Below are 24,642 nucleotides of genomic sequence, written 5' to 3'. Positions count from 1 at the left end.
ACGATCTCTTCCTCATTAGCATAGCATCATCAACCCTGAGTGAGAAACAGCCACCTGACATTGGAGTTTTCACCATACGTTTTGAATATAATCTCAGCGACAAAGGGGCTTAGTAGGTCTCTTTTAAATGTAAAAAGAAGCTGCATTAAAGGGATTGGTCAGATCGGGCCCAGTTGAATCAGGGGAAATTAATACCAAAGCCAACCAGCATCTGAAAAAAAAAATACACTGAAGTTTTGGACATGGAGCCATAATGGTTTCCGGTTGCTTTTAGAGTTTTCGATCCATTTAAACCCATCAAGACTTCTAAACTCATTTCAACATGCAGCAAGCAGAAAATAAACCTTCAACAAAGCCTCTGTAAAAACTGTAGCCTGATAATGAGTCCATAATTGAGCTCTTTTTGAGCTTGCTGAATCTGTCAGACTGAAGCATCATTAACCTCCAAAATGAGCTTCAATAAGCCATCACAACTAAGAGCTCTATTAATGCATAAATGAATGTGCAACAAACGCATTAAAGAAAGCAAACAAAAAATTCCAAAGCAGCTGCAGCATGACCCACGCAAGAAAGAGATGCAATTAATGCTTCGCTCTGATTTGGAGTCGACACACGTCCATGCTGAACACTGGATTCAAGCATAATACAGCTGGTAAAATGAAGCAAGCCTTACTGATCATTCAAGGTCATACGTGGCACAATCTGAAATAGATATTGTACATGTACAATACCACCACTACTGCTGCTACTATTGCTAATTCTAAGGCTGTACTTTTTGGATTTCAATAGAACTTTGGGGTAAAGCACACTCAACATAAGATCCACAGATTCCATAAGGGTACGACGATAGTTCAAGTTCGGACTCATTCGCTCTCTCCTTAAAGATGTTTGACTGTCCAATACAGTAACCAAAGGCAAACATAATATAAAAAGCAGCAAATCTGTCCAGAAGTCTAGCTCGGAGCTGTTTAGACAGATTTTCCTTCATACTAATCATTGCAATAACAAAAAATAACAATTTTTATTAGTCCCAGTAGATTTAAAGAGCTAGAAACCCCACTTTTATAGCAGAGTGTTTTCATACCTCTACTTTGGAAAAAGTACCTAACCGGCTGGACGCAGCTTTAAAAGCTCGTTTCAAACCGGAAGAACAAATTTGATCAAAATAATACAAAAATAACCAATTTTCACTTTTTTTTTTTTTTGGGTGAAATTTGTGTCCTAATAGTGTTTTTAGCAGCGTGGGACACATATATGATCGCCACCAGCTCAAAAAATAGTTTTGTGTTTCGTGATCCTTTAATTATTAAACCAATTGTTTTTATGATACTGACAGATTTTCTCAACGTTATCCAAATTCAAAATAAAATTATAAAAATAAATGTAATAAAATGAAAATAATTGTAAATTAAATAAATTAAAATTATAATATAATAAAAATATAAAATAAAATATAAAAAATTAAATAAAAAACAATTATATAAAAAATAAAATAAAATTATATAATACGATAAAACATAATACTATAAAATATGAAATTAAAAAAAAATATATAGAATATACTAAAACAATTAAATAAAATTTAAAATAAAATAAAAAACTAAATATAAAATAAAATAATAAATACAGTATAATAAAACATAATTAAATTACAATAAAATATACACTATAAAAATAAAATAATAATGAAATGTAATAAATATAACAAAACATAAAATAAAATATAAAAAATTATAAAAATAAAATAAAACATAATAAAATAAAATATAAATACAAATTAAATATAATGAAACATAAAATGAAAAATAAAATAAGATACAAAGTATTAAATAATATAACAAAGTATAATATAACAATACATAATAAAATAAAATATAAAAATAAAATATGAAATAACATATAAAATTAAAAAATACATAAAATACAAAATAAAATATAACATCAAAAATCAAACTAAATTTAATTTAATTTCCTTCACTCATGTTTGTTTATTTATTTGGAATTGAAAAGTAAGATACTATTACAAACATACTAAAGCAAATTATTTTGTACTTTTTTTTTTAATTATTATTTCATTTTGTACTGCTCTTGGTTTGTTGTTTTAGATGGTCCAATAATTTGAAAATTATTAGATCCATTATGGTATAAGAACATAAGTAGACAACACTTAACAGAGTGTAAATGGGGTCTAAGGTTCTACGCTTATCCACTTCATACCTGAACATTTTTGAACAGGACAGATTTAAACTTTGCCATCAATAATCCTAAATTTAGCTTAAAGGTGAAAAAAAAAGTACAGTAAAAATGAAATATTCTACCGATACCAAAATGATGCATAAAAGCGCATCTTAATACCATATGCATACAGGGCCCAATTCTATTATCATTTACATGCCTCTATCTCAAACATACTCAGCAAGTCTGTTGTGATGGTCAAACTCGCCTTACTCTCATTCATATTGAACAATCTGTATTCTAACGGTCACAGTAGCAATAAATCACTGCTTGACGCGATTCAGCCGGTGTTCATTAAGGCAGGACACTTGCATTACTCCGCCATTCATGGATCAACAACTCTCTCCAAAAGGCTACAAAAAAAGCATATAAATAAATAATGTCTATATATGTTATTAAGAAGAAACTATTCATCCGTTAAGAGTCATTTACAGCATGATTACCCTGGCAACTGCGGTGTGAATCAAAGCTGAAACCTTTCTAAAACAGCGGGAGCCACTGAGGAGCAGGTCTAATTCTCATGACTTTGTAATACTGTGTCAAGTTCAACAAAGCACTTAAGTTTTCTTCCAACCACAGAGCTCTCAGTTTTGTCCAGTTTAGCTGAAGATAAATTGTTTTTTTCTCCCCCCTCACCAAGATCACAAGGACAAACTCACCAGGAGCAAGCTGGAGGTACATGCACTGATAGAGCACGCAATGATGACAGCTGAAGTTTTGACAACTGGGTTTTAACATGTAACCTGTTGGTTAGACACCCAGATGTACACAAGTGTCTAAGGAATTTCAGCGTTATGGATGCGATATTTACTGTAAAAATTGAAAACTAAAACAAAAATCACAGAGAAAGCATATGTTAACATTATATTGAAACATCAGTTCAAATGTATTTTAATACAAAACAAAAAACCAGAGAGTTATGGCATCAGAAAAATATCAATCTGAAATCATTTTTTAGATTTTAAATCAGGAAAATAAACATGCACATGGTTTCCGCTACATTCATTCTTTCATGGCGGGGGGCCAAGCCAAAAATTCATTCTGCCACAGCTATATTACAAGCTTCTCATTCAATGTTCTTATCTCATTCTCATTTTTTTTTTATAGCGTGTAATAAATCACACCAAAACGTATTAAAGGGTAAGTGAATTATAACACAGCAAACTTTTCTGTAACCAACCGTAGTAGTGCGTCATTTGTTTAACCCTTTAAGGTTACGTGATGACTACCTGACTGGCTGACTGACAGGTGTGTGATGTGTGAGGTCAGCAAACACGACATATAGCCGTTTCACTTTACTTCAGGACCCATTGATACCGCTCTGTAGGTCTATTAAAGACGTTCATATTTATATATATATATATATATATATATATATATATATATATATATATATATATATATTCCTAGCAAATCTAATAAATGTTGGAGACATACTTGTTACATAAGTGCACTGTGCAAAAGAAGATTTGCGCTTGAGCAGCGTATATTTGAGGGTGTGCAAAAAGTTGTGCACGAGCAGAGGACATCGGCCTTTGTAGAAATACTGTGAATTAAACTGCACAACCCAAAAGAAATAATGCTGAACAAAAAGGTAAAGAGTTGGCTCCTCTCCATTACGGATTTGAATGTGTGAGTTTGTCTATTTTCTAACTATTAAAAAAAAATTAGAAACGGTTTCCCTATTTTGGTGAATGTTTTGTGAAAAATTATCATTTTATGGATGGATGGATGGACGGACGGACGGACGGACGGACGGACGGATGGATGGATATGAAAATGAGCTTATTTGAGGTGGATTAAAGAATCTGCAGCCGATTTGAATGTTAACACTTGATTGAATGGGCATGATTAGCGGTTATCAGCTGATAGATATGGGCCAGTAATCATCCATCCACATGGTTAATCAGCTATAGATCACATACGGCTATGTTAACGACAATTATTTTAATTATTTATAAAATTTCCCATTCATTGCATTTTATTAACGTCTGACTTTTATTAACTTCTGATTACACTCAGATCTATTTAACCTTACTGCCTATTAACTACAGCCCCATTGACACCCTCTGCCAATGCATTGATGAAATGAACAGTTGGATGTGCCAAAACTTTCTTCAGTTAAACAAAGAGAAAACCGAAGTCATGGCGCTTGGGAACAGAGAAGAGGTTCTCAAGTTGAATACATACCTTGGCTCTAAGGGTCAAACAACAAAAAATAAGTTCAAGAATCTTGGTGTAACTCTGGAGTCAGATAAAAGTTTCAATAGTCATGTCAAAGGACTTAGTAAATCGGCATACGATAATCTCAAAACATTGCAAGAATTAGATGCTTTGTCTGCTGTAAAGACTGAAAGTTGCTCATGCTTTTATCAGCAGTAGAGTGGATTACTGTAACTGCCTCTTCACTGGCCTTTCCAAATATACAGTCAGGCAGTTGCAGCTCATCCAGAATGCTGCAGCCAGGATTCTGACCAGATCCAGAAAATCAGAGCACATCACACCTGTCCTCAGGTCTTTACACTGACTCCCAGTTACATTCAGAATAGATTTTAAAATATTATTACTGGTCTATAAATCACTAAATAGCCTGGCACCTCAATACATTACAGATATGCTCACTGAATATAAAGATCACTCAGTGATAAACAGATCACTCATATCTTTAGGATCATACAAACTAGAAATTCCAAGAGTTCAGGCATAGCAGGGTGAATTGGCTTTCAGCTACTACGCCCCTCGCTACTGGAATCAGCTTCCAGAAATGATCAGATGTGCTCCAACATTAGGCACATTCAAATTAAGACTGAAAACACATCTGTTTAGCTGTGCCTTTACTGAATGAGCACTGTGCTACGTCCGACAGATTTCACTACTGTGTCTTTCTTTTCTTTTTCATTCTTTTATAACGTTTAACACATTTTAATCATATTTATTATTTGCTTTTATTTTCATATACTTGTCTATTTTCTTCCTGCTTATGTAAAGCACTTTAAATTGCCACTGTGTATGAAATGAGCTTTATAAATAAATTAGCATTGCCTTGCCTTCTGAGCCTACAGAAGGTCCCTGGCCCATATCAATCAGCTAATAACCATAGATAACACCCATTCAATCGAGTGATAACATTCGAAGCGGGTGGAATCTGATTTGAAGAAATGAACAAAACTTGTAAACATAAAATGTATAACAATAACTTCCAAACATCGCACATCGCAATAGGCAGTGTAACAGAATAATTCACAGAGAAAGGACTACTTGGTTTGCTGATAAAATAAAAAAATAATATAATTTTTTTTGTACTCATAACTGGCTACATGTAGCAGAATGAGAGGAGGTTGTGCCCAGTACTGTCATTCTCATGCCATTTTTTTTAGCGCAGTCATGGGACTTAACAATATTTTTAAAGACAAAGGTCAGGGCTTCAGTGTCAATGCGACTCAAAATGATAATTTAAAAAAAAAATAATCTGCAAAAAAAAAAAAAATCTAGAAATTTGTCCTACCCATTTCAATCCTTATATATATATATATAATATATATATATATATATATATATATATATATATATATATATATATATATCTGTTAGCAAAGTAGTGAAATGAAGCTCAAATAAACATACAGATCCACTTCCATCTTCTCAACAATTATAACACAAATATTAGTGTAGATCTAATACAGTGTTAAACAATCAACCACTTCAGGCAGGTGTGAGAAATGAAGGTCATATGACTAGCTTCTGTGTTCAGGGTGACATACGGATTGAAGGATGTTTTGATAATGAGGCATCGCTTGTGCTTGTGGATTTCATTTCATGGAAATCACGTACTGCCTCGTCCTGACACCCACCGAGGAAGAACATTACATCACTCTGCGATGTCCTTGGACCAGATAACCAGCTTTTCCAAAAAGGAGAACAATATTGTACCCAGCAGGTAGCTCCGGGTGAACACACAAGCTGTTCTGTGGACTGAAGTTAAGCCTGCAGAAATTGACTTTTTTTTACTGAATTAAAAGTAATTATATTAAGGGGGCTACAGCAGAACACGATGTGAATGAAGCACCAACTTTTGCCTGGGTTTTCTAGGTATATTTTAGAGCAGTGGTCACCAAACTTGTTCCTGGAGGGCGGGTGTCCTGCAGATTTTTGCTCCAACCCTAATCAAACACACCTGAACAAGCTAATCAAGGTCTTACTTGGTATACTAGAAACACCCAGGCAGGTGTGTTGAGGCAAGTTGGAGCTAAACCCTGCAGGGACACCGGCCCTCCAGGACCAGGATTGGTGACCCTTGTTTTAGAGTCTGGACATTTTACTTTCTGGTCAAAGTCTATATGGTCTTGTTTGCCTGTGGATGCATTTTTGTTCACACAAGTGATTGACAAACCACCGGCTAGGAGGTTGTTAAGGTGTTTTGAGCTGGTAGGGTGCTTTAGATTGCTTGGAGTTCCTTACAGTGTTTACATTTGATGTCACGATATAATAGAAATGCTCTATCCAGCAATAAATTATTCCTCAATCAAAAATTCCACAATTCAATTTGAATTCTATCCAGTTGAATATTTTCTAATATTAAGATATTATGTGAGTGGCATGGTGGATTGGTGGTAAGCAGGGTTGTTTGAAAAGCAAGAATTACCATGGTTTGAGCCCCAGCAATGACTGAAGGTCTTTATTTGTGGAAGTTTGCATGTTCTCACTGTGTCAGCATGGGTTTACTCCCACAGACCAAAGACATGCAGTTTATGCCAAATTCAGACTGCATGATTTTAGCCCATGATTTTAGCCCAAATGCCTGAAATCACATGTAATTCAGTGCTTGTTTACACAAGTAACAATCACAATGTGAACTACCAAAGACACGATCTGAGAGAATCACCTGAGTCGATGACACTCGTGAGATATTTGGCATGCCAAATACGCTGTCAAATAAGCTGAAGCTGTCGACAATTCAAGTCATGCCATGTGAAATGACCTCTGACTGAACATAACATCGGCGATTCTTCCTATTGTAAATTCATGCAGTGTGAAAACCCCCTATCGCCGTTCCATCATGAAGTGTAAACAAAGACAAAGTAGCAACGAAACGCTACCCCAGATAGTCATAAAGTGTAAAAACATCTGTGACACGGCTACTTTGAAAATCGTGCAGTCTGAACTTAGCATTAGGTGAACCAAAAACTTAAAATTGGCCATCAACTTGTGCGTTACCAAAGCCCAATTTATACTCATGAGGAGTGATCACCATATGGGCCAGACAGAATCTGTGGATAATTTTTTCTATTTCTGCACAGAATTTTGTACAAACACAAAATGATTTTGAAAATATAGTATAGTAACTAAAAACTTAACAGACAAAACCACAAGTGCTCTAAAATGTGCATTTTTATTTGATGGCTGATGTAATCTCAACCTAAAAATGGAGAGAGTGGAAGAGTATAGCTCCTGCCCTTTAGCCAATAGCGTTTTGTTTTTATCGGCGCTCTGCCAGTGAGAGTGGTTGAGCCCAAGCACATCAAATGTGAAACTTCTACTTCTGCTTTCTGCCTCTATCAATAAAGACCCGATAAAGAGTATAAAGAACCAAGCACAATAACTTGATAATGATAAAGATATCATTCTAAACATTGTTTGCAATGTTGAAAAACAGCATACTTCAGCATTCTTGCAGCAGCATACTTCAAACAATACTGCTGGGATATAACCATCAGAAGCTATTTTCCCTCAGTTGATGAGCGATAAAACACTGCGATCCAGTCAGAATCCAATGATGCATAAAGAGATACGCAGAAGATGTGGTGTGTAAATAATAATATCGGTATACACACTCTAATGGTAATACATTAATGCACAAGACTGTACATAGAGGGAGACTGTCAAAATAAAAGTGTGTCATAAAAATAATTAACGGAAGTATTAATATTTTTTGCAAATTATTGATATTTCATATAGTACCGCAAGTCATTCAATTAATATATTGATTCATATAAATGTATTTTTACACTCATATTAAATATAGGAGCAAATGGAGGTCTAAAAACTTTATTATTATTATTTTTTATTTTTTTTTATTACTATCATGATGATGATGATGTCCACTACATCTTCCAGAGTTCCAAAATTGTGAGAGTACCACTGAAAACCAGCGATTGTAAAAGGTGAAAAAATAATTTTTACCATTCTGGACACTTTGGCGTAAATCTATGGGATTTCTCAGCCATAGATCACCGCTAATAACAAAACACGGGCCGACAGCTGTAACATCAACAACTGCTATGTTTACAGCATAGTGACAGACTTATCTTTGCATATCCTACAGAAGATATAAAGAGCTGTCAAGTGTGCTACAGATGCAGTATATATCATAATCTTAAGCCAAGGTTGAGTTTGTTTTATCTGCATTTGCTTGCCTGTCTTTCCCCTTTACGCTTATCTGCTGTAACTTTTTTCATAGTGCTCTTCTACAACTTCTCCTCTTGGCAGGAATCACGAGTTTGACTGTGTGTCAAGCCAGTGTTTGCACTGGCACGATGGTCCCACTGTGGATTAGAGAGAGGACTCTTCCCCTGGTGGGCAACTGCTCAAACTCCTCATCCTGCTGTGCTAATATCCACTAAACCATCTGCGTTGTCTTATTCCTGCAGAGCCATCCACAGCATAACAGCTTTCTGCTACATCACAAAAATCTACTGCAGTTAACTTGAGCTAGCACATTTGTATGACATTGCTAAAAAGGAATAATAATATTGTTTGTATTATATGTTGAACATTATGAAATTCCAAGTTGGAAAAAGTTTCATGGATCCATGGAATAATATAGCTTCCATACACATTTTGAAACTTTTTATAAGCTTTCACCTTATTAAAAATACAAAATCGCATGTACATGCATCAAAATAAATATTCAAAACAATATTAAACAACAAAATAAACAACATAATTTTTTTTTTAAATTCAGTGAACTAGGACTGAATGTATCTTTTCAGTAATTTAGTCCAAATGGAAAGAGACAACTGTGTAAAATAAATATCTTAATTCATAAGCACTCTTTCCCAAAGACGAGAAAACCGAAAAATGTAATTTGATCAAGCATGTCCTCATGCTGGTTTGTGACCCATATTTCACATAGTGGGTGAATGAAGTGCGTGTCCAAGGAGGGCAGTCGTTAAAACTGAGGGGGTTTTTTTTAAATGAAAACAATCTGGCCCGCTCAGTGGGCATACTCTCTTGACAGGCAAAAGGGTCAGATAAAAGTTGTCCTACAAAGAAATGCTCTTATATAATCAAACATAAAAACCGTCCAAAGCACTTGTGTATAATATATAATATATTTTTACGATTGACTTATTACATCTTAAAGTTGCTTTTCTTCTTTTTAACATTTAACAATTTGATTTAAGATTATAATTTTATGATATTACTTTACCTGTAATGCAATCCTAAACTTCAGCAATTGTAAAGAAAGTCTTTTATTTCAGATTAAAACTAGGTACACCCCAATATGAAAATTTTGTTCGATACTTACAAAACTCGATTTATCTGGAATCTAATAAATTAAATATATGCAGATAAACCAAATCATGTATTCGTTTGCCAGAGTTGAATAACAAAAGCAAAACGCAAACAAATATAGTGGGCAATTGATTTTATATTTTATTATTAAAGCTTTAATGGCAGAAAACTTTCTACTTATTTCACAACTACAACTTGATTGGACAACTTGATATGACCATGACTATATAGCCATGTTGCCATCCACCAATTTATATGACCATTTTGGCATTACATTTTTTTATTTATTATTTTTTTATTATTAACAAATAAACAAATAAAAACACTGGATGCATAAGCCAAGATGTGCAACAATTGAGTAGGATTAAGTTTTTATCTGACAAGAAATATTTTCATAAACTAAGCTGGAAAGACATTTAGGGAGTAAATTCCAGTTTGCGCATCAAAAAGTTGCAATGGTTTTATTCCTTATTTATTTTTGTAGTTTTGGTATATATATATATATGTATATATATATATATATATATATATATATATATATATATATATGTATATATGTATATATATATATATATATATATATATATATATATATATATATATATATATATATATATATATATATATATATATATATATATATATATATATATATATATATATATATTAGTTTTTTAATAGTTTTGTTAATATGGTAAATCTACAACCAGTGATGTTCTTAAAATTTCACTGAATGAGTATTTTTATTTCACATTAAAGTTACTTAGGTGGGTATTACTACAATCATCAAAAGGGTTCTAAAAATAAACTTAAATATTACAAAAATGAAAAAGTCTGGGATACACATTTTCTTTGCCAATATTTTCGAACTTTAGATGGAAACATGGTTTAAGAATAATCATTTAAGAACAGACTAACAAGCCTGTTTGAAACAGGTTGAGGTTTTCCTCATCAAGCTTGTTAAGGAAATTAACTAATTTAACAAAGAGCCATAGAATAAAGGTGAAATTGTTTCAGCCATTAATCCAGATTCCCCCTTGGAATAATTACCAGCCCAATGAGGAAAAAAGAAGGACACCCTCCTGTCCTTGATATAATTTACAGCCTTGCTCCAAATCACCTCTTCCATATACATGCAGATCCATATACATGCAGATCTATGAAAAACAAAAAAAACTCATATACATCCTGCAAATAAACAACAATGCTATAGATTCACATTAGAATACCAACAACATCACATATTTTTAAATCCAAGTTAAAAACAGATCTCTTTACTATGGCACTATATTGGAAAAATATAACATTGCAATATTTTGTTACTATATACACTATGGTAATATGAATACAATTTCACCAGATGAATTCTCCATTTGGAAATAATTTATAACTTTAGACAGATTGGGATGATTCTGTAGGCATGTATAAAAAATTAAAAGCATAGATAAGTCCCATAAAGAAACAGTGTTGTATTGTTTTCTAACAGTAGATTGACAGTAGTACAGTGATTGAATGATAAAAAATAACAATTCAATACAACTAGTTGTTATTAAAGTACAATTTCTTTTTTTCCTCAAAATCACATGCAAATTCTAAATTATAATCCAGACTCAACATTGCATATCCTGTGATGTGACTATTGCGAATGATCACATTGCAATATTGATGCTGAAATTATATATTATGCAGCCCTACTAAGGCCTATGACTTGTGATGCGATTTATTGTTTGCATTGATAATATGTAGTTGTTTTTAATTGTGCTCTATAAATAAACTGAGATAAGAACAATGTCTTGAACTTAAACTCAAACATTTTTTTGAACTTTAAATGTCTTTTTGGCAACGTCTGGGCCATAAGATGCATGTTAATGGGAAAGAGTAAGACGCCACTGACAAACAGAGTCTGGTTCTTTAAAAAGCTCTTTAAACTGGACACCGAAATGAATTGGCAGCCGATGAAGTCTCAGCCTACTGATCTGCTTAACAGCTTTCAGCAAACACGACAGATAAAACAGCAGTTTTACACCATGTGGACCTTTACTACTGATCAAAGCAGCCACGACGGGCCTGTTTAACTTGACAGGCAACAAAAAGATTCTGCCTTATAGTCTTGTCAGTTTCAGACAGCCCAAAGAGTTTCACTTCTGACAAAACAGCTTAATTAAGGATAGAGAAATTAGCGCTATATTGCTCCCTTTCTTTTTTTGCCCTTGTCCTGCATCCCTAATATTTTTTTTTTTTTAGTTTTGTGCGTTATCAAACTTGGATATTAAAAATATAGCATTGCTCAAGGACAGCTGTTGAGCCAGAGTTCAAAAATAGCTCTTTGTTTGCTGTGCTTCTAGAACGGCAAGTGCTGGAAAAGTTTTTTTTATATATGAAATAGGAGATAATAGTGACTGCAGTGTTCTACTTAACACTTAAAGTGGAAGTGAAGCAGTCAGTCAAGTTTACATTATAGATTTTCACTTCAATGAAAATATATATTACAAGCTCGATTGATGTAACCATTTTGAAGAAAATGGCATGTTTTACTAAAGTTTTTAGAGCTAGGGTGCCGCCATCTTGGAATATCACTATTTCTGATGTAATGAGGTTGGTTTTGTTCCTCAGTTGAGCAGATACAGTGGAGGTAATGGACTGAACACGGAGACTGCAAAGCCTAATATAATCCAATGCGTGACCTTGTGGGCGTGGAACTGGTGCAAATACAAGCATCAGATGTTTGTCTACACTTTAAATTGGTGAAAAGTGTGAAGAAATAAGAGGACAATTAAGTGAACAAAGCATGAACGCTGATCATTGAGAAATAATGTGCAATACATGTAAATTGGGTTATGCATGTAAAATAAATAACTGTCCCACTTCCTATTGTGTAGGATTATTCAGTGAATAAAATTATCAAATTTGACCTATAGTTATAAAATAAATGACCATTTATCGCATATTAGATTTACATTCCATATGAAAGTATAAATCAATAGCTATGTTTCCATCCAAAAAAATTAATTAAATTTTTCTGCAAAACTGGAATATCGCATAAAAGACATGTGAATAAAGCAGCGTTTCCATCCAACAGGTCAAAGAGAATAAAAACGTCACTCCCTGATTAACTGGCGCCAAATATCAACAGTAAAAACAGAATTTGCTGCTGTAGGAGAAGCTGCGTGAATCTTTTCTGTAGTTAATAAATGACACGGAGCACAGGCGCTCAATAAGTCTTGAGGTAATTAATAATATAATAACACTAATATTGAAATGGTTCAGGCGTTTTATAATGAACAAAACAACATTTCAGTTGTTTTACAATGTGCTAAGCCTGCTGGATTGTCTATTCACACACGTTTTAATAATCACATGATCTCTTATAACAAGTAACTTTGTTAATGCGTAAACTGAAATTTGTTTGGCCAAAGTGTTTCCATTGTAGTTTATGTGCATCCTACTCTGTTATGCACATTCAGTTTTTTATGCGCACTTTCAAAATGTATGTGCATCTTGGTGTTTCCATCAACTGATTTTTATGCGGATCTCCAAAATGCGCATAAAAATAGGTGAATGGAAACATAGCTACTGTGTATATAGTGGTTCCTTACCATAACGCAGTTCAACTTACAATTTTACATATTTCTTTAGTGCAATTTTTAAGTTGTTGTTGTTTTTTTTTTTTTTTTTTTTTTTTTTAACAGTGCATTGTGTTCTGCATTTTGATTGGCTACAGACCATTGCTCTATACAAGAAGTTTGGCCAGAGGAGAAATTATCCTGCCAAACTGAGCCTGGTTTCTTTTGTGCCATGTCTCCTGTACTGTACAGAATATGTTGTGCTTGTCAGTGTGACTCTAAAGTGCTGTACTGTATTTGTTTGCAAGTTTTCTACCCAATAAACCCCACAATGTCGACGAAACGTTCTGCACTGTCAAGAGTACCTTTGGTAGCACCCAAAAGGCAGAGAAAGATGCTAACTACTGCACAAAAAGTTTGACTTCTGGACATGCTAAAGGTAGAAGTTACGCGGCCGTAGGGTGCTAATACCGATTAAATAAATCGTTTCGTTATATAAAGAAAGAAGATAACATAAGGATGACAGCATCAATGAGCTTTAACCACGATGCAAAAAGGTGAAAAAAAAAAACTGTCCGCAACAAGACCTTTGTGTATCGGTGACTGCAGGAAAAACGTTAATGCATGTCTGAGAAAAGTGTATTAAGTGTGAAGTGAGGGGTTTTAAAGCTTATACATCTTTTAATTGTAAAATTTTTTTTAAAAAAAGCAGACTACTTTGCAGATTTCACCTATTGTGGGATATTTTTTAGAATGTAATTCGCGTGATTAAGGAGCAACCACTGTATATCTATCTATATTGAATTATTCACTTATATTTATAAAAAAGGGTTTTGTTAAATTGACTATTTTTAGATGATAAATTTTCGGTTGTCGAAAATTTGGTATATCTCTAACATCAACACAATTCTAGATTCCCATTGTTGCAGATTTCTGCTGTGTGATAGGCTATTAGATCAATATAGAGTAAAGAAAAATTCCATAGCTTACCATTGTTATTAACGAAAATTTTATTGCGATTCGATATATTGTTTATCAGCTCAGCCTTACATTCTGAGTACAAGACAGTCAAAACGTAGTCAGTGTATATTGTAAAGCATAAATAACTTTTGCCATTTCACACTCACACATCCCTGGAAATGATAGCACTATTTGATGGCAACACTCACTCAATTTTGTCCATTAACAAAGTCCATAACGTTTTAAAGCACCACAGCTTTACAGAAAAAGAAGAAGAAGCAAAGACAACTAGTCATCCATCCTCACCCATCCTTACTATACAAGACAGAGATGTCATCCTCTGCTGAGGCAGGACGTTTCACAAAATGTACAGTTGTGCTGTAATAGGTGTGAAGAGTCGTAAAGCAGTACAAAGCAAAAAAAAAAAAAAAAAAAAGGCTATAAAGACCTTTGCTGAGTTATGCAGTTTTGAAATTCTTGGACGCTCCATTCCTGGAAACACATTGGCAGCTGCATTGCACAAAAGAAAGACATCCATAACATCCCTCTTTTGTGTGTCACAAGTGGGGAAAGAACAGCGTCATGGTCTGCCACCCACTCGGGGATTACAGAGAGGCAAGGTGTTACGTGAAGGCATAATATCCCTTCTTAATCTTCCTTTTCTAAAAGCTTATGCCATGAGGCTGCACTAATGTGTCAAACACCAATCCCGCAGGCCACCGGGGGATACAACTGACCACCGCTGTCAAATATTCTCAGGCAGACCACGTACAGCTCTGAGTCAAAGTCAAGGCACACCAAAAAGCAGAAAAAAAACAAACACATCTGCATTACAGTAGCTGTAGGGTCATGATTAACTCGGTCTCCAAAAGGGAAGGACTCGAAAGTAAAGAGAGCAAGGGATGGATTAAAGAAATGGCATTATAAAGACAAAGTTTGAAGGACGTATGGGCATTTAGATACAATTCAATAATCTGCAATTATTCCCAGAAACATGACGCTTCTCCAGAAACTGCCTTGAATGCACTTCTGAAGATTTAAGATGTAATAACAGGTGAAAGTGTTCGATCTTCTCATTTTTCCTCACACCATGGCGTCTGGAATAGATTTGCGCCTCATCTCTCTTTAATAGGACAGGAGACAGATTTGCATGATCAGCACTGATCAAAAACACAAGGCCAGATATGTGAACAAGGACACTAACCAGCTTCCTTTGATTTAAACAATTTTTTACTGAAAGTGAATGTCAATTAAAGATGAAACTAACGCAGCCGGTTAAGTGATCTCAGACCAGGCCAAGAATAAGCTTAAAAATGAAGCTAGTTTCAAGATGGTGGATTTATTTTTGTAAATGTCACTCATTTGCATGCAAATGTGACCTGACATTTTTGTGATCATGTTAAAACACTGAAGCACCAATGTGTGTTTAAAATCTGCTGGCATGGTAAATTTGACGGAACAGTCTCAAAGGGTGAATTCTTAATGAAAAACTTGAAAATAACAGTTTATTTATTTATTTATTTATTTTGTAATTTAATGTAATGTGTATTTATATAGCGTGTTTTATTGTATATGACCATACACCCAAAGCGATTCACAATTAGAAAAAGGGGGGGCAGGGGGGGCTCTCCACACCCCACACCACCACCACTGTGCAGCCTCCACTTGAACGATGCGAAGGCAGCCACAGGACAACAGTACCAGTGCACTCACCACAAACCAACTATTGGTGGAGTGGAGAGGCAGTGATATAGCCAAGTCGGTGGATAGGAATGATTGGGAGGCCATGATGGGTAAAGGAAGATAGAGGAAATTCACAGAATAGAATATCCCCCCTACTCTTTACGAGCAGTGCCATGGGATTTTAATGACCACATTGAGTCGTGACTTCGCATCCTAAAGATGGCACTCACTGACAGTATAGTGTCCCCTTCACTATAATGGGGCATTAGGACGCACACAGACCGCAGGTTGATCGACCCTTGCTGGCCTCACTAACACCACTTCCAACAGGAACCTAGTTCTTCCCATGTGGTCACCCATCCATGTACTGACAAGGCTGAGCCCTGCTTATCTTCAGTGAGTAACCACTCTTGGGCTGCAGTGTGATATGGCTGTAGTTGGCAAAGTCACATTCATGACAAATAAGCAGAATTATATGAAATTCGATTTATGACAAATAAAACAAACAAAAATAAAAAAAAAATTATATGAATGAGAAAAAACAAAAAACAACTTAACTTATTAGCAAAAAGTTAATGTTTTCAAATAAACTGCATTCGTGTTGAAATCACTTCAGGTTTTTATTTGATAAATTCAGATTTGAAAGTGTATTTCACTTTCACTTTCCAACACTGTAAAAAGATTATGACAAAAAGTCATGAATAAATGTTTTTGTTATTTTAACTCATTTTAATAAGTTAATTAGGTTTCAACTATATTTCATTAAGCTATGCAAAGTTTAACTTGATATTTTTATTAGGATTAATGCAATTAATTTCAGGAACATTTTTTATTATTTTAATGTATCATTATTTTATTTATTATTTTTCATTTTAATTATGATTTAAGTAACAAATAAAAAATAAATAAAATACTTTTTGGTAATTAAAGTTGAAAGAAAGTTTTTTTTCCCCAGTATTGAGGACTGGAAAATGCCTTTTTAAAATGGCAGAAGTCGTAAATATATCCTGTAGCACAGATTTTTCTGGTCTAAAAAAGCTCATAAAGTTGGTGGCTCAGACAGTCAGCCCCTTTGGACATTCCCAGACTCAAAATTGGCCAATTTTCCTCCTATACAACAACCGAGACAGGTGAAGGTGAAGGTGAAAGGAAGAGCTCCAGCGACACTCGGTTCATAAGCCAGTCAGATAAATATTTCATCAAAGAAAAGATGATTTATTTAAGAGCATGTCCAGAAGGAAAATTAATGATGGCCTTTGTAGTTTTGGGTATGGAAGATGTAGGTTTTGTCTTCTAGATGTATGTGTACACTAGAAAGGATCTAATAAAATAAACTCAATTACAGACGATACAGAACTGCATGTGATCTCATCTAAAAACTCAATACACGATGACAAACCAAGCATGAAGGGCAAAAAAAAGAAATCCTCATCTGTAAGGCAAGCACATATCAGCAAATATTCTTAAATCAGCATCATTTCCTGTGGTTAACATGCTGTAAGAGGCTTATCCAAGTGATGAGATTAAAAAAAGGAAAGAAAAAAAAAAGCTGAAACAATGCTTTTTATTGGCAGACAGGACAGCCACTTCCCTCGGTTGTGGAGATGAAGAAAGGTGGAGAAGAGCAAAATGAATCAGCACATCAATCACCGCAGCAAAGCTAAAGCAGAGCAGGAAATCACAGCAGAGGCTTGCACTGTGGTTCTGCGTGAATTTCAAGGGCACTCAACAGCGTCCTGATACACGGTGGGCAGGAGTCCACAGAGATTACGCAGAAGTATTAAGCGTCTCGTTTGTCTTTCTTACCTTTAGCCTTCAACCGGTGTGAGCTCAGCTCCCTGCCGAGACATAAGTGCTGCCAACAAGGTGCGTTTGTTTGACTGTGTAACAGGCACTGCTGCACTCACCAGAAACACTCGGTAGGCATCTTTGCGTCTTACAGGGCCCCAGCACGACTCTGTGTCATTGTATTTCACACTCCCGGCACTGCACGAGTGATTCCCACTGCGAGAAGGCAAACAATTAAACACTTGTGACCTCTGAGAATCGATTCCAGGGGTTTATACTGTTATATGTAGCACTGACAAAAACTAAAACACACATTCAAACTCTGAAGGACAATTTAGAAATGCTAGAGGGTTGTGAACTCAGAGCTAAAAAAAAAATCATTTAGACATCAATTATAAATTTGTTACGCTTTGTTAAGGTCTATGCCATGGCAAAATTTGTTTAGTTTCTTAACCTTGTACAGCCTGATATATGAAATTACACTGATAGATCAATGTTTTGAAACTGTTTGTTGAACCTTTAGAGAAAGCACAGGTATATAAAAGGTCACAGTTATTGAGGAAAAATGAAACAAACTTGGGTGAAATTGGACAAACTTGGAGGGACGCGTGTCCTAAAAGGTTGAAAACCCCTGGACTAGTGTATTGGGCATTGAACTCCATTGTGTTATAAATTGTGTTAAACCATGCTTTTATTGTAAGAATTTTACTATAAAATGTAATTTTTCCATTCATTCATTTTATAAATATTAATAAATTAGGAAAATTAACATGAAAACTTTAATGCAATAAAGTTTGGTATATTTATCATCGACCCACCACCCTCAACCAAGTTTGGTTTTTGGTCATTTATGAGAAATTTCAATCCTGTTTAGAGTTACAAACTGAGAAAAGAATGCAATTTTGTGTAGTTGTTTATTGCCTAAAGGTAAGATTTTTACCAATAATGTAAGACTTAAAAATTGAGTTAAAGAAATATAAATTGGTTTCCCAGAGATGGGTTGCGGCTGGAAGGGCATCCGCTGCATAAACATGTGCTGGATAAATTGACGGTTAATTCCGCTGTGGCAACCCCGGATCAATAAAGAGACTAAGCCGACAAGAAAATGAATGAGAGAATGAAATATAAATTGGTGATAAGCAATAAAATAAGTTAAGGCAGTACATCCGGAAAGTATTCATAGTGCTTCATTTTTTCCACATTTCTTTAAGTGTTACAACCTTATTCCAAAATAGATTAAATGTATTTGTTTTGTCAATTCTACACACAATAGATTTTTATAAATTGTTGCAAATTTATTACAAATAAAAACTTGAAAATCACATGTACAGAAGTATTCGCAGCCTTTGCTCAATACTTAGTTGATGTACCTTTGGCAGCAATTACAGCCTCAAGTCTTTTTGAATATGATGCCACAAGCTTAGCACAAACCCGTCTTTGGGAATTTTTGCCCATTCCTTTTTTCGAGTACCTCTCAAGCTCTATCAGGTTGAATGTGAAGGGATGGTGTACAGCCATTTTCAGATCTCTCCAGAGATGCTCAATAGGATTTAGGTCTGGGCTCTGGCTGGGCCACTCCAGTACATTCACAGAGTTGTTGTGAAGCCACTCCATGATATTTTGGTGGTGTGTCTCGGAGACACACAGACAATTCTTTTGTCTTCATGCTTGGTTTGTGCTGACATGCACCGTCAACCCTGGGAGGTTATATAGACAGGTGGATTTCAAATCATGTCCAATTAACTGAATTTACCACAGATGAACTCCAATTAAGCTGCTGAAATATCTCAAGAATGATCAGTGGTAACAGAATGTACCTGAGCTCAATTTAGAGCTTCACGACAAAGGCTTTGAATACTTACGTACATGTGATTTCTCAGATTTTTAATTTATTTTTTTTATAAATTTGCAACAATTAAAAAAAAATATCACATTGTCATTATGGGGTATTGTGTGTAGAATTTTGAGGAAATAAATGAATTTAGTCCATTTTGGAATAAGGCTGTAGCATCCAAAAATACTATCTTGACCTCCACAAAATGAATTAGCAAAGATAAATGTTTTATGACAATCTTATGACAAATCGAATTTCATTGTTTTGTAACAAATTTGTTAATGTCTATAAATAAACATCAGAATCCAACAAAGATACGTAAAGGGCAGAATTTCGATATGACCTCATTCAATGGCGTCAGTTATGTGTTAAAGCCCAGTATTTGTCAATTAATACTAGATTTACAAAAATCCAAAACAACTGGGCAGTGCGTACTTATGTCACAGCTGAAAAATTAAACAAGTTTAACCCAAACACCCAGTTAAAATGTAAAAAATGAGGTAATTTCATGAGCCTTTACAATAAAAAGTTTTTTAAAAAATTTAATTAATCAATAAAACAAGCTTTGACCGTATGCAAGTGGTCACATTAGAACAGACACGATAACAGCCATTCATTCAAATGCTTGCATTTATTACACCAAATGATTGTTTATATAAATAGTTGAGATGTGGAATGTAATAGTTTTACTAAAAAAAATAAAATAAAAAAAATTATTATACATTTATTGTATCTGCTCTATTATTTGTTATTTACACCATTGTTCTAGCTTTAATAAATTAAAAACAATAGATTACATAGAAAACAGAAGGTATTATTTACAAAACAAAACCAAATTCATTATGATGCACTGAGAATTGTTTTATGAATGAACCATTAACATTTAAATTACCTCTTAGTGCACACTGTACAGACTTTCACACATACAGTTGAAGTCAGAATTATTAGCCCCCCTTAAAAATTAAAAAATAAATAAATAAATAATATTTCCTAAATTGTGTTTAAAAGCAAGGACATTTTCACAGTATGTCTGATAACATTTTTTCTTCTGGAGAAAGTCTGATTTGTTTTATTTTGGCTAGAATAAAAGTAATTAAAAAAAAAAACATTTTAAGGTCAAAATTATTAGCCCCTTTAAGCAATTTTTTTCTGATAGTCTACAGAACAAACCATCATTATACAATAACTTGGCTAATTATCCTATCCTGCCTTTTTAACTTAATTAACTTAGTTAAGTCTTTAAATGTCACTGTAAGCTTATAGAAGCGTCTTGAAAAATATCTAGTCAAATATTATTTACTGTCATCATGGCAAAGATAAAATAAATCAGTTGTTAGAGATGAGTTACTAAAACTATTATGTTCAGAAATGTGTTGAAAAAAATCTTCTCTCCGTTAAACAGAAATTAGGGAAAAACATTTAACAGGGCAGCGGATAATTCAGGGGGGCTCATAATTCTAACTTCAACTGTATATAAATGGTTTAAATATAATGCAGATTTGGACAACTTTCTTTTCCAATTTACAACCGCAACCAATATTTAAACATGGGAAAGGGTAATAAAGCGGAGTTTAATTTAATGTATTAACATACAAATATCCAAAGATATTCAACTCACCATGCTACCTCCATCAGTGACACAGGCACAGCAGCGGCATAAATGGCCAGGTCTCCATACAGGTACACGATGATGCAGATGTAGAACATATTGACACCAACTGTGGAAAGAAGCAACATGTGTGTCATTCTAAAGATTCATGGCTTTACATAAAACGCAAACAGGTGGCGAGGTTCACTGAACATGAAGATGGGCGGCACCCATTCCTAAAAGATTCCTATGATGTTCCTCCCCAACACTCCATACCCACTAAACGCACAGAGCTGCATCACAGCTGTATAAATCACCCTAATTAAAGAAGCGAGCACTTCATTACGAAATTCCCCCCTCCCTCTCTTCTCTTCATTAACCCCACACTCCTCTTCACCTGTTCCTCCATCCATCCATCACTCCGTCCCTGCCAGTTGGAGATGAGATGGAGAGCATTCAGGAGGAAACACAAACCACACCACACATTCATCATCTCCGAAGCTCCTGTGAGGATCTCGAACGGTCCAACCGACCAATCAGGTCATTAATTACTCTGAAGTTGTCTAGAGTGAACGGACTATTAAAACTAGATTTAAAGAACAAAAAAAATTTACGATATACTCTTTTATGAGCCTAATTAAGTCATTTCTCCAACCACATTAAAAAGCAGCCAGTGCTGCTGTCAGTTTCAGTTCATTTTACTGAGATAAGTGGCGAAAAGCTGGCAGAAAACGTGGCAAATTATGAACACAAAGTCAATGGAGGGAATCTGTTACTTTAAACACAGATGTATTAAGGTTTCATAAAAATATCAGCTTTAAAACTGTTTTAACCCATTATTCTTACTTTATTCGACTTCAACATTCTATTCTGTGAATAGAAATGGCTTTTTTGATTGCTTTTATGCATTTACAGATAAAAAAAAATCATACATTGATACAATAAGGGTCAAAATAATATTTCACAACATTGGAGTTCTGGAACAACAAAAGCTCAATTCTCAATCGGTTAATATAAAATTTTAACAGTAACTGATTAAACCATGGAGACAGATCAGTTGTCAACTTTAAGCTTGCAAATTAACCGCAAATTCTTTTGTTACACATATCTGTGAGCAAGAATTAGAAGATATCTCTTTTTTTTTATAATTATATTTAATAGCAGAATTTGAGCAATAATAACTAGTTCACAGATCTGCAGTAAGGACTCCCCGCTGACCACCAGCATGAGAAATTTGAGACAATTAACATGTCACTTGGCTAAATGGGCCATGGCTACATTGTCACAAAATTAATACTCGCAAATATTTTTATATCTAGCCAATTTGAACATTCCATCTATTTTAAACCATAAAAGAGCAAAGTGACATGAAAGAACTTAAGAGCTATTTTCTGTGTGAGCATGGAAACTGGAGTTGAGCTCTATTTAGAGTCTTCTTGCTCTTGAATGGACAGATATACACAAGTGTCAAAATACTAGTGTTTTTGAGTGTTCTCAAAATCAGCCAGTAAGGTCTCAAGTGAACAAACCACTGAAAAAGAAATTAGATGAGTGCCATTAATGGATTTTATTATTATGGTTTAGTGACTGTGGCCCAATTTAAAAGCTGCTGCATGTGTCTTTGGCATCAATCCCAAGCAAGAGAGAAGGAAAGAAAGCAAATAAGAAAGCAAGAAATCGCTCAAAATAACTTTAGTCTGCACTGAAATCGTTTAAACTACCTGAAAAATTAAAATCTAACTTATAGAGACACAAAATAACCAATTTTACATTACATATTTTTGATTACAACGTGCCATTTACAATCCTTAATGGAATTAATCTTTTCGCTCTTTTTTTTTTTGTGTGTGTACTTAGGTACTCAGACTTGTCAGTATGTTTGCCTTTTGCCAGCTATATACACTCACTAGCCACTTTATTAGGTACATCTGTCCAACTGCTCGTTAACGCAAATTTTTAAACCAACCAATCACATGGCAGCAACTCAATGGTCAAGATGATCTGCTGCAGTTCAAACCAAGCATCAGAATGGGAAAGAAAGGTGATTTAAGCGACTTTGTATGTGGCATGGTTGTTGATGTCACGCAGGCTGGTGCGAGTATTTCAGAAACTGCTGATCTACTGGGATTTTCACGCACAACCATCTCTAGGGTTCACAAAGAATGGTCCGAAAAAGAGAAAATATCCAGTAAACGGCAGTTCTGTTGGCGCAAATGTCTTGTTGATGTCAGAGGTCAGAGAAGAATGGGCAGACAGTAAGGCAACAGTAACTCAAATAACCACTCGTTACAGCTAAAGTATGCAGAAGAGCATCTCTGAATCTGTCATGTCGAACCTTGAGGTACAGCACCAGAAGACCACATCGGGTGCAACTCCTGTCAGCTAATAACAGGAAACTGAGGCTGCAATTCACACGCTCACCAAAATTGGACAATAGAAGATCGGAAAACTTTGCCTGGTCAGATGAGTCTCAATTTCTGCTACGTCATTCAGATAGTAGGGTCAGAATTTGGCATCACCAGCATGAGAGCATGGATCCATCCTCCCTTTTGTCGATTCAGGCTGGTGCTGGTGGTGTAATGATGTCGGGGTTATTTTCTTGGCACACTTTGGGCCCATTAATACCAATTGAGCTTTGTGTCAACGCCACAGCCTACCTAAGTATTGTTGCTGACCATGTCTATCCCTTTATAACCACAGTGTACACATCTTCTGATGGCTACTTCCAGCAGGATAACACTACAAATCATAAAGCGTCAATCATGTCAGACTGGTTTCTTAAACATGATAATGAGTTCACTGTACTCGAATGGCCTCCACAGTCACCAGAACTTAAGCCAATAGAGCACCTTTGGGATGTGGTGGAATGGGAGATTCGCATCATGGATGTGCAGCCAACAAATCTGCAGCAACTGCGTGATGCTATCATGTCAATATGGACCAAAATCTCTGAGGAATATTTCCAGTACCTTGTTAAATTTATGCCATGAAGGATTAAGGCAGTTCTGAAGGCAAAAAGGGGTCAAACCCAGTATTAGTAAGGTGTACCTAACAAAGTGACCATTGAGTGTAATGCATTACAAATTTTCATTTGAAGTAATGCAGTGATCCACCTTGTAGCTGATTGGTTTAAGTGTTTTACAAAAAAACAAACAAACAAAAAAAAAAACAACCAACCCGACTGTAAAAGTGGAGAGGCACTAACACACGTTCTTACTGATGATAACCAGTAATTGATCAAAACTACACCTAAAATTTCATTGATTAAACTCTCTCATCAAAAACTACAAATCCAACACGAAAAAAAAGACAATTTAACAATTTAAACACAATTTAAAGTATCGGCCTCGTATGTAGCATAAACAGTGACGCATGAATTCAATGCTAAGGAATTGCAGTTATGGTTGAGAGTTTTGAAAAAAAAATCCCATTATGAGCAAAGGCAATAATCTTAGCAAGCACAACCAAAAACAAAA

General features: G+C 34.8%; 1 protein-coding gene across 2 annotated transcripts in view; it reads right to left on the bottom strand.

Moving 5' to 3' along the window:
- Positions 1 to 24,642, bottom strand: part of slc38a12 (solute carrier family 38 member 12) — an 80,252-nt gene that overhangs the window by 36,927 nt on the left and 18,683 nt on the right. For both annotated transcript variants that reach the window (XM_087244177.1, XM_087244178.1), the window contains exons 7-8: positions 21,197 to 21,296; positions 17,864 to 17,960 (exon numbers count right to left, since the gene is read on the bottom strand). In XM_087244177.1, the coding sequence (XP_087100303.1) occupies positions 17,864 to 17,960; positions 21,197 to 21,296 (197 nt within the window). The remainder of the gene's footprint in view (positions 1 to 17,863; positions 17,961 to 21,196; positions 21,297 to 24,642) is intronic.

Source organism: Danio rerio, chromosome 3 (genome assembly GCF_052040795.2).
Source record: "Danio rerio strain M-AB ecotype USA chromosome 3, GRCz13ab, whole genome shotgun sequence".
Taxonomy (NCBI): Eukaryota; Metazoa; Chordata; class Actinopteri; order Cypriniformes; family Danionidae; genus Danio; species Danio rerio.
This window is presented reverse-complemented; position numbering and strand designations above follow the sequence as displayed.